General features: G+C 44.9%; 1 protein-coding gene across 5 annotated transcripts in view; it reads right to left on the reverse strand.

The window, feature by feature from the left end:
- The window catches only part of PTPRM (protein tyrosine phosphatase receptor type M), a 773614-nt gene that overhangs the window by 17597 nt on the left and 740987 nt on the right, over positions 1 to 15030 (reverse strand). For all 5 annotated transcript variants that reach the window (XM_045527889.1, XM_045527892.1, XM_045527891.1 and 2 more), the window contains 7 exons: positions 14884 to 15000; positions 9840 to 9994; positions 9455 to 9590; positions 7608 to 7757; positions 6567 to 6740; positions 5475 to 5606; positions 1952 to 2077 (listed from right to left, as the gene is read on the reverse strand). In XM_045527889.1, coding sequence (XP_045383845.1) covers positions 1952 to 2077; positions 5475 to 5606; positions 6567 to 6740; positions 7608 to 7757; positions 9455 to 9590; positions 9840 to 9994; positions 14884 to 15000 — 990 coding nt within the window. The remainder of the gene's footprint in view (positions 1 to 1951; positions 2078 to 5474; positions 5607 to 6566; positions 6741 to 7607; positions 7758 to 9454; positions 9591 to 9839; positions 9995 to 14883; positions 15001 to 15030) is intronic.

Raw genomic sequence — 15030 nt, forward strand, 5'->3', positions numbered from 1 at the left:
GTGCGTTAAGTGGTAAAACGGCTTCAATTACAGGTCAATTAAAGGTAAAGAATAATTTATAATCTGGAGATGTTTGTGAGCCCAGTGTGATAGATGACGCCGTGTTTCCTGTGAGTGTAATGTGGTTTTGCTTATTGATGTGACTCTTGCTTAGACATCAGTAGTTAATTAATCTTCAGTCATAATTAGATGGAATTGCAGAATTCTAAAGAGTGTTACTCGGCTTACGTTAAAAAAGTGACAACAGCTTTAATTTGGCCGCGGCTAAACCACCGGGGCTGACCCTTCCGTGGCCGTCAGCAGCATGTGACCCAGGTGACCACTTTCTTCTCGACACGTGTTCTCCACTGGCTGTTCCTGAGCCCTCACAGCCTGTCCCGCTCTGCCTCGGTCTCCCCATCCGCTAGAACTCCTGCCCATGGGAGCGCTGGGCTCAGTCTGGGCCCTCCCTCTTCTCTGTCCCCCTTCGACTTCGTTCAGTCCCTCTCTGAGTTTCACTCTCATATATTCAAAGGCTCACCTGATACCCTAACATTTACCCCAAACCCAGCGTGTCTAAAACTGCACTCCCGACCCTGTCTCCCCGCACGCCCTCACCCCAAACGGTCCTGTTACAGTCGCAGCCTTCACATCAGTGGCAGGACCGGCATCCTCGTCCTCAGGACACAAAGTGTGCCAGTCGCCCCGCCTCCCTGGGGTCCTCCTGGCTCTGCCTGCAGATGTCTCAGGCTCTCCCGTTCTCAGTCCTCCACCTGCCCTCCTGCCGACGGCCTCCTGCCGGATCTCTCTTGGAGTCTATTCTCGACACAGGGGTCAGAGTGCTGCTTTAACAATGTGGATTATACCATGTGATTCTACTCAAAACCCTGTAATGACTCCTTATTTCTTTCAAAGCAAAAGCCCAAATGCTAGCAGTGGCTGCGAGGCTCCTGGGAGCCCCCCGGTCCCACCCCTTTCCCTCCTGAACTACTTATGCCACCCTGGACTCGCGCCTTTGTTCTCTGCTCACTGTGCTCCAGCCACACCAGCCTCTGACTGTCCCTGGCGCTCACCAGGCAAGGCCCCCGTGCCGTGGCCCCTCTGCACTGGGTTACCCTGTGTGGGCAGCCGGCTCCCTTCCCCCAGGTCTCGGCTCCCAGGGCACCTCTACTTGGAAGGCAGCCACGCTTCCTCTCCTGTGCGTGGCCCTAGCACTTTCTAAACCCCGCCCCACTTTTCTTCCTATAGCATGTACCACTTTCTAACGTACATTTATTATTCTATCTGTTATATATATTTTTCACTGTCATCTGACAATGATTCTTTGCTTGACCAAACTTTGGTCAGGCCCCTGCACCTTCTCACCCATCGCCTATGCACTTCCTTGTGAAATCCGTTTCAGCGATCCCTGCCAGTCAGCTTAGCAATCCCCCCCGCTCCCCCCCCATATCTGATCACCCCAGAGATCCCATCAGGTTCCTCACACTCCCCACCCCAGGTGGCATCTGGTCACCCTGGCCCGTCTTCAGCAAGAATCCTGTTAGGTGGATTTAGCCAGAGTCCCCAACACCCCTGATGTTTCCTCCTAGTAATTTTCCTTCCGCTGACCCCACCCCACACTCCACAGCTGTAAGTCCCCACCTGCCGGTACTGCACCTGGAGTTGAGCCCAGTCTCTCCCCCTCACAGCAGGACGCTGTGGCAGTGACCCCCAGTCTCTGCACTTATCGGGATGGTCCTGGGTGAAGTCTGCCTTACGTGCTTTAGCAAGTATCACCAAATGATGCTAAAGAAACACGGCTCCCAATAGAAGAGTTGTAAGCTCCACAAGGGCAGGGATCTTTGGTTTTTTGTTCACTGAGGTATTCCAAACTCCTAGACCGGTGACTGACATACCACACGGGGCACTCCAAATATTCAACGAGTGAGAAACTCAGCGAAACCGGAACAAGCACTCCTGGCCCGACTCTTACCCTGGCCGCGTTATAAATACGGAATATCCTGCTGATGATGTCCTCCTCCAAATCGGCAGACACAAACTCCACCTGGATGGGGCCATGTCTGTGTACTCCGTTCTCTGGCCAGTACTGCGGACACAGCTGAATTCAAAACATGCAAACACAAGGTTAATTACAGGAGTAATGAATTTACTCCCACCAGTTTGGAGAAGGTCGGTGTCGACATTCATTAATTCCTAAGACTTCACTAATTTCCTTTGTTTTCTTTCTTTTCCTTGCAGTAAATAAACTTGGACTTTCTTGTTGTCTGGTTCCTCAACTCCACCTGTCCTCCTTCTAGGACTTTATTTTCTCAGAAAACATCTTTTGCCCACAAAAAATTCTGCTTTCCAAGGAGGCCATGCAGATGGCAGTCAACACATCCCTTTGTGAGGCCTCTTCTGCCTGCTGAAAGGAACTCCGCAGGCCCTGGGGAGAGGCAGTCGGTGCCAGCCCAAGAGGGAAGGTACTTAAGGTGGCACACGTACCTGTTAATGCCCAGATCTCTGCCCTCTGCTGGCTGGGCTGGCATGGTGCTTTATAATCACTATTGGGAATAAGGCTATTTGTGACAAGGTGATAATGGTGTTAGGTTGCATTTTCATGTTCTGATCCAACCTCTCCCAGCTCAGATCTAGAAAACCTGGTGCAATAATAAATGCTTTGCTGTTTTACCTGGAGGTGGCTTTAATTAAAATGCGGTTTCCTAGAGTCTAAAACTCCAGGCATTGGTGACACTGAGTAGCTAGAACTTTTGCATGAAAGTATCGCAGGACTCAGAGCGGCAAGAGTGGTGCTGGGTGTGGTGGCTTATGACGAGGCTCTTCCATTGCCACCGCCCCACAAAATTCCTACACCTGCAGATAGTCAGGCGGGAAGAACCCCTGAGATCTTTTCTCTTCAAAAACCATTTTAAAGCCCTGAAACCTTAGTAAGCATTTAAAGTTTGCAGTTAAGCTTCCTTTGGGACTTTGTATTCCAGTGGCTTTTTTTGGAGTACGTCTAACTTTTATCTTTCTGATTCACCTGAGGGCTTGCGGAGAGGCAGGAGGGGAATGACTTCATTATTTTATAGCCTGTTTCTACTGGACCAAGAGCAGATGAAGAACACATCATCCATTTTAAGTAGAATGATGTACCGCATAAGCAGAATCCACTAGTTAAGTTTTTTTTTTTTGGATGACTTTTATTTTACAAAGGATCTAAAATCTCATTGTCAAAGGTTGCAAAGGTTGATATATGTCCAAGATTGTAAGATGGTTTTCAGGTAACAGTGGGCCAACTGAAACAGCAACCTCTCTCTCTGTATTATGAAAAAGTTGAGGGTTAGGACTTCATGATTAAGAATGAAAGTAGGACAATTAAGGGTATGCTAGCTCAGCCAACATTTATAAAATGTATTTTATAAATTGCATTTATTTATTTTTAAATAATGCTCCCATGAAATTTTTCCTTCCTCACCAGCACTTCCTGGTGGCAAGTTATAAAACTGCCTTGTCAAATAATAACATGCCGATGTTTATTTTATTTTTTTTTGATACCCAAGGGTACCTACTGTTAACATTAATAGGCATTATGATGGGAAGCTAAGATGGTAATAAAAGCCGTAACATGAACATTTGAACCATTCTGCCCACTTTTCTACGGACTGAGCTAGCGTGGCTTTCCGCTTGCTCTCTCTGCTGAAGCCCCTGATTAAAAGCTTGTCATTTACACCAAAGAAATATGAACGGCACGGCTGGCGCCTGCCTCCTGGCACACTGCATTCTACACTCTGCCTGAGCAAACCATGTAGAAAATGGCTTAAATGGTGCATAACACGTCCATGAACCGGTCCTATAAATACTTAAAATAGTCGAGTGCTGTTCTTGTACAATTGCAGAACCTTTATGTCCAAATGCACAGTTTAGTGTTCGCTAAAAGACTGAATCCCAGGAGCCTCTTTTCTCTCACTCTGAAAATCAGCTCTGTCTGCTGAATAGAAGTGGAGTCTTTTTGTTCCCTACCACAGTCAGCCAAGGCTTGGTTGGGGTCCAGAGAGTTCGGGTTTAGAATGCAGCTTTAGAATTCAAATGTGGTTGTTCAAAAAGAACTCACTAGAATCAGTGATGTCTCTTGTTCACTAATATGAACAAAAATGGTCTATCACCACATTTCAAGATTCATATTAGGAAAAATACACAATGATTCTAAACAGGGAACAAGTCCCTTATCCTGGAACCGTCTGTGACTAAAGAATCTTGAATTAATGAAATTTCACCCCTGGCACTGGAAGTCAGAAAATCGGGATCCTTGGTTCTATTTTGAGCTGTGTCTTTGAAGCTCCCCAAGCCCCGGCGTCTGCTTGTCTTTATAAATGGCTGCAGCCTAACCTTCTGCGAGCGTCTATGGGGAAGAGCTCTAAAATATTTAAGCTTTTCAAGCCAAAAGGACTGGATGAGAACAAAGATTATCATTATCATTTCATTAATGAGCTTTCAGGCGAGAGCTTTGAAAATATAATGCAATGCTTCGAACATAATTAAAACGTTATAGAATTGAATTAAATGTCCAGGCCATTTATGGCAGATTGATGGCAACAAAACAGGTTTTAGGAAGGAAAATCTTGTCCAGTTTGGATGCTGACATACTTCAGGCCTTTTTTTTTTTTTTTTTAAAGAATTTGCCTCTACTACATAGGAAATTATTTCAGTGCCAGAACAAGTTTATTCTTAAAACACATTAAGTTCAGACTTCCTATAATGTGCCCTGTCAAGGTGGTTACGTCTGTGACTGGTATAGCCGTACCCCAAAACCCTAGAGGGCCACTGTGCTAACACCGCCTGACAACTCCCTTTAAGAAAATGTTTCTACCCCCATTACTGATACTGAGTTCATCACTGTCCAATTCTTCTCTTTCTATGTTTAAGAGGAGCTATGCAAAAGCCCCATTTATCATTCTGAGCTTCTCTTATCTCCAAGTCTCAGTTTTATTTCTTTCTAATATCTATACCCAAGAGTTGACAAGACTAATTGCTGTCCCTCAGAATTGCTTGCCTGTCTCCTCACCCACCAGATGACCATCTCTGCCTGCAGGCTCCAGGTGAGCGGTGCCAGGAGCACACAGCTGCCCCGGGGTGGGGTGGGGGCTGCGTCATGCTGACATCCCTTCTCCACCATCGTCTGGTTGGTTTCAGCTCTGCCGTGGTCAGGGACCTGCTGACCTCTGACTCTGTCTGTGACCTTGGAAACCTCCAGTGGGTATCTCCATCTTTTGGGAACACCCCAACTTCTGACGCTGTCTTGCCCTGTTACTTCTACCATCTATGATTTAGCCTGTCTGTTTGCTTTCAACCAACTTTCTGTTCTAACCCCTAATTCACCGGATTTCTAACATTTGTGTTTAGCGTCCCCAGTTCTCAATTTTCAACTGGCATTTGAGACCTGGCACTGAGGCCTGCACTTCTCAAGTGTGAACAAACTCTACCCAGCTCTAACTACAAGAATTCTTGGTTCTCACCTGGGCAGGATCCACATCATTTAGCATAACGACAGATGTGCAGTGATAATCCAGGACCAGTCTCCAGAAGTCTTTGACTGTGTTTGGCAAAGGATGCTGGGTGACTATAAAAGCTGAAGGCTGTTTATAGCTCTGCAAACACAAACAAGAAAGATCCAAATATACCCGGCAGAATGTGAAGGAAGGAAGTTATTTTGTGCACAAGGAAACTTGTGGCACAAAACACTGAACATATTTAACAGTTGTTGAATTCTATCATTGTCAACACTAAAACAGAGTAAATATAAATTTATCTGCAGAATAACAATGATACAATAGTCTCATTTTGCTACTAAGAAAACTTAATAAGTATCTTAACCAATTTTCTTTTACATTTCTGGTAGAAAAGCAGTATCAAATCTATATAGTTATTTTAATGCAAAAAATTTAACTTTTTAAAAATTATACATAATTAAAATAGTTCTGTGTTTTGTAAAGTGTGTTTGCTTGTCATTTGTACGCGTGACAGTGTTATTTATGCCTGCCATAAAGTGTGCACAAGCTTTTGACAGCTCTGGAGAGCTCTGAACAAGTTTCAGTACCTTTTATGATATCACGCCAATAGAACTGAAATTTCTATATTAGCAGTGAAAATACCCATTCACGTTTCCCATCACTTGAAGAGCAAGAAGTAAACAAACTGACAGTAAGTAATGAGTTGTATCTTTTCCCACGTTAATTACAGCCTAAAGCAGGAGGAAAGGGAACTATAAAAATGCTACAAACCACATTAACCCATTTTCCCGCCATGGTGACTTCATGGCTGTCTCTTGCTCTCCTGCCAGTAGGTTAAAACCAAACGCTCAGAGAGGAACTGCACCACGTTACGTTATCAACACTCCCGACCGCTAGTCTCTGAGAGACCAAGAATGTCGGCCCATGGCACAAAAGCATATGTAGAATCTGAAATCTATTTCTTGTTGAAAAAACAGTTTGCATCTTAAAAAAACGCAAGGGCAGATGCACAGAGCAAGCAGGCCCGTGGCGCGCTGGCCTGGAGGGACGCTTCCCGTCTCCTGCCCGTCTCCTTCGCGGGGAAGGGCAGGGGCTTACGTCCATCAGGGCGGCGTTGATGTAGTTGCTGCTCTCCCCGTCGATGGTGATGAGGAAGGGCAGGCAGCGGTCTGGGGGCAGGATGTCCATGCACCGGTTTTTCTCATGGTTCCTGGGCAGCAGCGCGATGCTGCAGTCTTCCACGCGCAGTGTCGGCGTCACCATGTTTAGGGTCTACATGACAAAAGGAAGGCACGTGGGGAACAGAACTGCTTGACGGTAAATCTGTCTCAAGGTCAGCATTTAAAAGGTGTGTATTTCCTGCAGCTGACTGCAAGATGGCGCCTCCCCCAACCTCCTGCCTCCCCCCACAGTTGGATTTTTATTTCTCTTTTCTCTCCTTAGATTTTGTCCACAGACAGTGCCTATCAGACAGCGGGGCCAGAGGCAGAGGCATAAGGGCCACTGCGGATCCCAAAGATTCAGAGTCATCAAGTCCCACTAGCTGGACACCTGGGGACATGGGAGGTAGGAGGTGGGGGAAGCGTTTGGCCCACAGTCAGATACCTTTAGATAAAACATGAATGTGAGGAATGCAATGAAAACTATGGCCCAGAAAATTTTCTTAATACACATTTCTGTGGCCTGACCACGCCTGTGGTTCCACTGTGGACAAGAAGCCATGGTGCTGGAAGCACATGGTGTCTGCCTTCGAAGGGGAGGGGCGGTGGAAATGGCTCTGTCAGACTAGCAGTCCTCAACCAGGTAATTTTGTCCCCTAAGGGACATCTGGCAACGTCTGCGCCTGCCTGGTGCGGTGGTGACACTACAGACATCCAGCGGGTGGAGCCCAGGAATGGTGCTAAGCATCCTACCGGACAGCCCGACCACAAGGAATTATCCAGCCAAAAATATTCCAAATGAGGAATCCTTGTTTACGGCCATACCACGTCTGATCTCAGAAGCTAAGCAGGGTCGGGCCTGGTTAGTACTTGGATGGGAGGAATCCTGTGTTGGTTCGAGGGTTCAAGCAGTAACTTCTGAGATACTTCTTAAGGAGCAAAGTCACAGTCAACTGCCTCTCCCTTGAGCATAACTTACCCGGAATTCCTCTTTAATCTGGCTTGAATTTGTTTGTGGATCCAGTTTGTTCATGTCATAATACAAAGACCTAACTTGGGAAGCAGGGACAGAGGTGTCTCCACAAAGACAGGCTTCTAGGATGGCGTCATGGATGAACACATACTGCTCCTGGAGAAGAAGGTGGAATTAGTCAGTCATAGAGAAATCAAGGTAATCTTAGAGAACTAGAGGAGGAGGTAAGACAGTATCAGTTTAAGCCCCATGTCAACAAGATACCCCTCCACAGAGAGAGACACATCTACAGACTTGGGCGCTAGGAGCCTGGTGCTCAATGCAGAATACTACACAGCTTGACTAGAACCCCCCAGACCCCGGGCAAAGCACAGCAAGCACTGCAACCCTGCAGCTGTGGCTAAAATACCTCTGCAATTCCCTTCCCACCAATTTGGACCCCAGTATTTCAGATGAGGAATGAGCAGAAGTTTATCTACCTATAATGAATACAGGATGTGCTGACCAAAACAGTAGTGCAGAGAAGGTCTGGGGAAACTTGATGTCACTAGGAAGACAAAGAGTTCTGAATACTGAGAACTTACCTCAAAACATTAATTCATGTGATAATTATGAAGACTCTTACACACAGAAGAGCTCTTGTACGTATGTACAGTAAGTCCATAGTTTTAAAAAATGGAGCCTCTAATTCTGATTTGGCACAGACTTTCCCTACAGTTAATTAGTAGAGTTTTACCATAATTATTATTGATCTTTAATTACATGAGATGTTAAAAAGTCTCTTATTACTGTTAATTTAATCTCTATAAATAACTAGGACTCTTAACTCCCCAAAACATCCTACTCCTACTAGACAACACCTCAAAAAAGAAGACTGAGTGAGAAAATGCGTGTGGCAACGCTGGATCAATTGTAAAATACATTAAAAAATAAATTACTATTATCTTTAAAACACAGTATCCCCTTTCTAAGGAAAAAAGACCATGAAAGCAGCATTTACAGTTTTTGTTATTTTTATGTGAGCTAAACAAAATGGGAGATTAGGTTTTGCAGAGGCTTTTGCAAACTTCCACGCACAACCTGGATGTGAGGGCTTCTTACTGCTCTGCGTGCTACTTCGTGAATCATTTTCCGGGGGTAGGCGTAACGCCTACTTGTGACAATCAGTATTAGTAAAAATATGAAGGCACTAAGAGCAAGATGTAATACTTTTTCTCAAAAAGTTAAATTCCTGATACACCTTGAATTTCAATTTGTGGAATTACCAGTTACCATGAAGTACTTCTACAAAATGGGCAAATTGCCAAGATGCCAGGTCACTGGGCAGAATGTTCAGGGACAGGAGGCTACTGTTCTTCCCAGCACGCTGGAGAAGGGCAGAGCGTACAGAGGTAATCCTAAAGCCGCCTGGCAAATGCCTGGCCGTTCCCAGGGGTGGTCTTGCTCTGGTTACCAGCTAGTTTAAACGCTAATAAAAAGGAATGACACTACACGGAGACTCTTCTTGGTCCCTTGACACAGAAAAACATGCAACTTGAGGCTCTTGGCTATAGATTCTGTTACCTAGAAAGCTCTTGGCTATTTGTTTATGAAATAAAAAGCAAAAAGGAGGGAAGAAGGAATGGAAGGAGAAAGGAAGGAAAGGGTGGAGAAGGTCGGAGGGGGGAGGGGAGGAAAGGGGAGGAGAGGAAGGAAGGGGGAAGGAATGGAAGGAGGGAGGGAGGAAACAGGGGCTTCCAGGTGCACCCCTTGAAGAGACAACTGCCTGGATTTCTTTTGCCCTGGGCTCTGGGCGGTGGGGCGGCAGGAGAGACAGGGGACCAAGGCCAGGGACGGGCGGCGAGCAGCAGTACCTCTGTTTGCACCATGTTCACCCTCCGTGACCGCAGCTCCCGGACGCAGTTGTAGATGTCCACCACCCCTTCCCTTTCGGCCATGTCCAGCATGATATCGATGACGATGAAGCAGCCGGTCCTGCCTGCGCCGGCACTGAATGAAAAGGGGTGTGTCAGTGAAGGAAAAAGGACCACTGTGCTGCTGCTGCTGCTTTTTACAGTTTTTATTAAGGTGAAATTCACATAATATAAAATTAACCCTCTTGAAAGTACGATTCAGTGGCATTTAGTGTGTTCACAATGCTGGGCAACCAAGTTCCAAGACGTGTTCATCGCAGCCTGAGGAGCCCCCGCACCCATGGCCCACGGTGTTTCCTTGGGGAGGGACGGGAGCCCTGCTTACCTGCAGTGCACCACCAACGGGCCCGCGCTGGGCGGGCTCTTGGACTTGACCTGCCGGACAAACCCCAGCAGGCCGGTGGCATGGTAGGGGACCCCATGATCCGGCCAGCCAGTGAAGTGAAACTGTCTGATCTCTCGGATTTCATGAACGCCTCTCTGCGTGAGTCGGTCAGCCACGACACAGAAGAGAACAAGGGAAAATAAGTTAAAAGTTAGAGCAGCCACAGGAGTGGAACGCACCCCTTGTGGTAAGTCTAGGGCCAGAAGCAGATTGCTGGGGAGGAAGGGCATCCTTAGACCCCACACACCATTTGGAAGGCGAAACCCACTCAGGAGGATGTGGGTGTGACAGGGGAGATGATGTTTGGGGGAAATGCTAATTTACATGGACACTTCCAGCAAATGGATGGATCTGTTGGGTTCTTTGAAATTCCTTTGTAAAAAGTAGACTATGTTAAAAGTGTGTGTTACTGGGACCATGAGGTGTGCTTATAAGGTGAGAGTCCACAGAAAAAGGCACAGAACAGGGACCTAAAGGTGTTCAAGGCCATCTGGGTGTCGGTACCAGCCACTGCAGTGAGGACCCTGGCTCTGGCTCCTCTGCATCCTGGTGCGTCTCTGCGCCAGGCACTCGAGCAGCACACACTGGCTGTGCGTGCTCAGATAGCGTGTGCTGGAAGAATGAATGAGGACTGAGGGCTGCTTCCCAACTCGATAGGTCAGAGCACTCGTTTTCATGCCCAGCTCATCTGTGAGGTTTCTCTTTCTGATGTGGGTAAACATTAAACCCATTCCTCCACCCACGAGCAGCCTGAGCGACCACAATGCTCCAGGCTTTGCGGGAGGTGCTGGGCTGCAGCGGCCACACGCCAGTGGCCACACGGGCTGCGGTGGGAACAGGCACGTCAGCCAGATCGACCGTCAGGATGCAGATATTCCTGCTGGATTCTAGGTCGGGGCAGGGAACTGAGGAGGGAGGGCTGCCAGCCCCTCAGCTGAAGGGAAGACGGAAGGAAAGATTTTAGGGTTGTTTTTGTTTTTAATTTACTGTTGTTTTGTGAATAATGAAGTTCATTTATACCCATCAATTTTGTTTTCTAACTATGAGCCTCTGTATTAAGACTGTGATTTAAACCAAAAGAGTGTTTTGAAAACAAAAATTACTTCCAGAATGAAGGCTGCATGTAAATCTGGGATCAGATGTGACTTTCTCCCCTCTCTCATTCCACGGCTGTTTTCTGAGCGCTGTCTCTGCATTACGTTAGGCCTGGGTTTGGTTTTATTATATCTTGAAAGTAAACACTCATTAACCTTATCACATTCCCCATCAATCATCGTTCACACATATTTAGTGAGCAAAGAAGAAATCCAGAATTTTTATGTGCTTTGAAAGACCAGAAGAGGCAAACAATTACAGGTTTAAAGATAAGACTTGTTTGCCATCAATGTGTTAATATGTCTTAGTTTAATAACCCACAAATGCTGAAGCTTTATTTCTCTTTGAAAATGCTATTCTTTACCGGAGTTTAAGCATTAAGAATTAAGCAGTCAGGGATTCACAAATGCAAATCAACATTGTCATCTGCTAAATAGGCTCTTCTGTGATCCTAGAATATTTTTAGGTGGTTAGGAGCCCGTTTCTTATCACTGAAACCACAGTAACATCTGGCTAGTCCCAAAGTCTCCACTGGAAAGACATACAGTGGAGCCTGTGTCCCCCTCCAGACCCCTAGAGAGTTCCCCTGGCTTGTGTGTGGCTACTCGGGCAGGCGTGGTCCCAATTTGGTGGTATGAATCTCATGAGCTGGGAAAGCTTACCAGCAAGAAATATTTATTTACTCCAAAAGGGACGAAAGGGCATTTCTTTCTGCCATATACTAGTCGGTTGTTTTTTATGGGGGGGGGGACTTCTCTTTCTAGCTTTGCTACATTTCCACTCCAGCATCCCCAAGCCCTGAACTAGTTTCTAGCTGATCTAAGAATAATTTTCTGAGCAAGGTAGATGTCAGTTTCTGGAATGCAGAAAACTTTTTCCTAAAATGAACCTCTGCCTCAAATATGTTCACTATTGACAAGATTAACAAAGGAAATTGCTTCTGATCCAATTTCCATTCTTGTTCACTGACATGCAGTTTCTTGTTTTGCTATTTTGTAATATAACACATTTGGGGACAAACATCCATAGATGTGATCAGTGATCATAGCCCCAATACTTCCCAATTTGATATTAATTATATTTTTTCTTTATTTTTATTATAGTAAGCATTAATGCCATATAAAAAAAGCAATAGCCACTTATTTTTCCTACATAATACAATGGGAAGGAAGATCCCATGTCATATGATAAACCTACAAGAAATGTTTACAAAAGTACTAATGATTTACTTTCCTTAAAGATTCTAAAGTAGGTGCTTAATAAATATCTGTGAAATGAATAATCACTAAGTACATGTTCTGTCTTTGAGACAGGAAGATCTTTTCATGCTGTCTCTGGGTCCTAGGCTCCTCCTGGGCAGAGAGGATTCAGTGGTCATTGTCAACTTCGTTTCTGCCAGGATACAGGGATAGATTCACCAAACAGCACAGATCTATGGATACTTTTGAGCTGTCTTTCTCCTGACACAATGGGCACTACACATTATTTAAAACCTGTTTAGTTTAGAATCATCAGAAACGTGGGAAAGGAAAGGCAACAATCCAATGCAAAATAGGAATTCATCAGTTTCAAAGTGCATTATTACAGCTGCTTGTTTTGCAGAGTGGAGCCCCAATCCATTTCACCTTTAGGTCCCTTGATGCAACACACTCTCAAAATAGAATTGGAATTGCAGGAATCTCAAAGTACATGCTTAATTGTTTTTTTTCTTTCCCTTCTAATGAGAAACTTTGAAACCTACAATAAATGTTCTATGAAAGGACTAATGATTTGTTTTCCTTAAAGATTCCAATTGCCCAGTTAGAAAATCACCAACATGTCATTTTGATTTCCCCAAATGCATTAACAAGCTCCTCTTCCTTCTCTTCCCTCCACCACCTCTTCACTGGTTGTCTGATGACTAAAATAACTGGGTATTTCAGAAATATTTCTGTGCAGCTGGGAATGCAGCAAAGTATAATAAGAGGTTAAAAAAATAGCAAAGAAACAAACAAACCCTTCCTCTAGCAACAGAGATGCATTTTCAGCTTATTAGAGAGCTGACTATTGTTCAAAGAACTCCATGTTTAAGTGATGGCTTTTGGATGATTTTTTTCCCAAAGGAAAAAAAAAATATTGCAGGTCTTTTATCACTATCTGTTTTAATGCAGCTATTCATGAGTGCTCTTGCCAAGAGCCATACAAAAATCCTCCATGTGGGTTTTTTTTTTTTTTCCAATCCTTCCTAAGGAGGAAAAAATCGACATCAAAGTATGAGGTTCAGAACTTGAAGAATTGAGTCAACTAGAACTCCACATTCTTTGAAGTCTCCAAGCTTCCTGCCTGCTTATTAAAAAAGACAGGCTAGGGAAAAAATGCTAAACAGTATGAGAAGCAGATTAAAATAAAGTCTTTTCAGACTTCTGATTCTATGACAAATTTGGATGTGCAAACCAGGAAAGGCAGTTCAAAACATCAGGGTCAATTAGCCAATAAGCAGATGCTGCAATTTCCTTGACTTCCTAAAACCGGTCTTGTTAATCTGAGAAGTGTTTGTAGGTGCAGTTAGACTACAAAGAGGAAGACCAAGAGCCACCTGCCCGGTAGTCCGCTTATAACCCATGTCCTCAAAGGGCAGCTGCTTTTTATTTTTGTTTCTAGAAACAAGGCTTTACTCTGTTGCCCAGGCTGGAGTGCAGTGGTGTCATCATAGCTCACTGCAGCCTTGAACTCCTGGGCTCAAGGGATCCTCCTCCCTCAGCCTCCCAAGTGGCTGAGACTATAGGTGTGTACTACCATGAGTGGCTAATTTTTTAATTTTGTGTAGAAACGAGGTCTTGCTATGCTGCCCAGGATGGTCTTGAAGCCTTGGTCTCAAGTGATCCTCCCACCTCAGCCTCCCAAAGTGCTATGATTATAGTTGTGAACCTGGCCTTGGGACCTGCTGTTAAATGAGTGTAAGCAGAACAAATTCACGGCAAAATTGCTAAGTCCAGTGCAGCTGTGCAGGCTCAGTTATGGAGAATCAGCTTTTGATAGGAAAGCCTGTGGACCTTTGGAAGGCAGGGCATTTCTCAGCCAGGTCACCTCCACTTTCCCCACAGCCTACCTGTGACACTTCTCTGGATGGACTGCAGTTTGCTTCACCTCCGGCCCCTCCCTATGTCAGCAGAAAGAGGGGGAATAAGGAAATTCCCTGTTATGCCCTACAGTGCTTTCCAGAGAAGAAGCCCCATCCATGCACATGGGATGAGGCGGAGTAGAACCAAAGCACAGCATTCACTGACCCAACACCAGCAACTACCAAAGGCTAACGTCAGGATGGGAGTGAGCATGAATGAATAACCAGCTTCATGCAAGAATGTCCCAGGACCAATGGACATCAGTCACTTAGGATTCCAGGTAGGTCACTTCCACCTGGAAAACCCATCAGTCCATATTAAACTGGAAGATTGGAAAGCCCCAAGGAAGTGAGGGATTCCAGGAGGAGTTAGGACCTGTGTCTCAACACTGATACTAACTCACTACCAGGAAACCCATATGGACATAAACCATGAAGGAAATTTATCAAACTGGAAGGACATTTATCAAAATTTAACAAACTTTGTTCTGTGAACAAAGAAAGCAAGATGGGCAGAACAATATTTATCAGGTTAACAAGAAAAAGACAATAAACAAATAGACATTATCTGTCGTTTAGTTTAGTTGCAAAATACAGATTCTTATGAAATGGGACTGATTTATTTTGAAGATGGAACTGAGCTATTACAGCATCAAAGGGCAAGATGAAATCTTTAGAAACCACCAGATAGAGCCTACCTGCATTTAGGTATGACCACATATAAATTTTCCTGGTACCTAGTACCACTGGTGTCTGACCATAGCCTTTAAAATTAGTATGAAAACTTACCTTTTCAACAGCAAATGTTCTTATCACATATTCTGCCAGTAGTTCTGTTTCTATTAGGGTAACTTTAATGTCTTTATATATCTCTGTGTCATCTGGCCAGTATTTGCAGCATTTGACCTTTAGAAAACACAAAGGAAATTATGGGTT

Source organism: Lemur catta, chromosome 16 (assembly GCF_020740605.2).
Source record: "Lemur catta isolate mLemCat1 chromosome 16, mLemCat1.pri, whole genome shotgun sequence".
Classification (NCBI taxonomy): Eukaryota; Metazoa; Chordata; class Mammalia; order Primates; family Lemuridae; genus Lemur; species Lemur catta.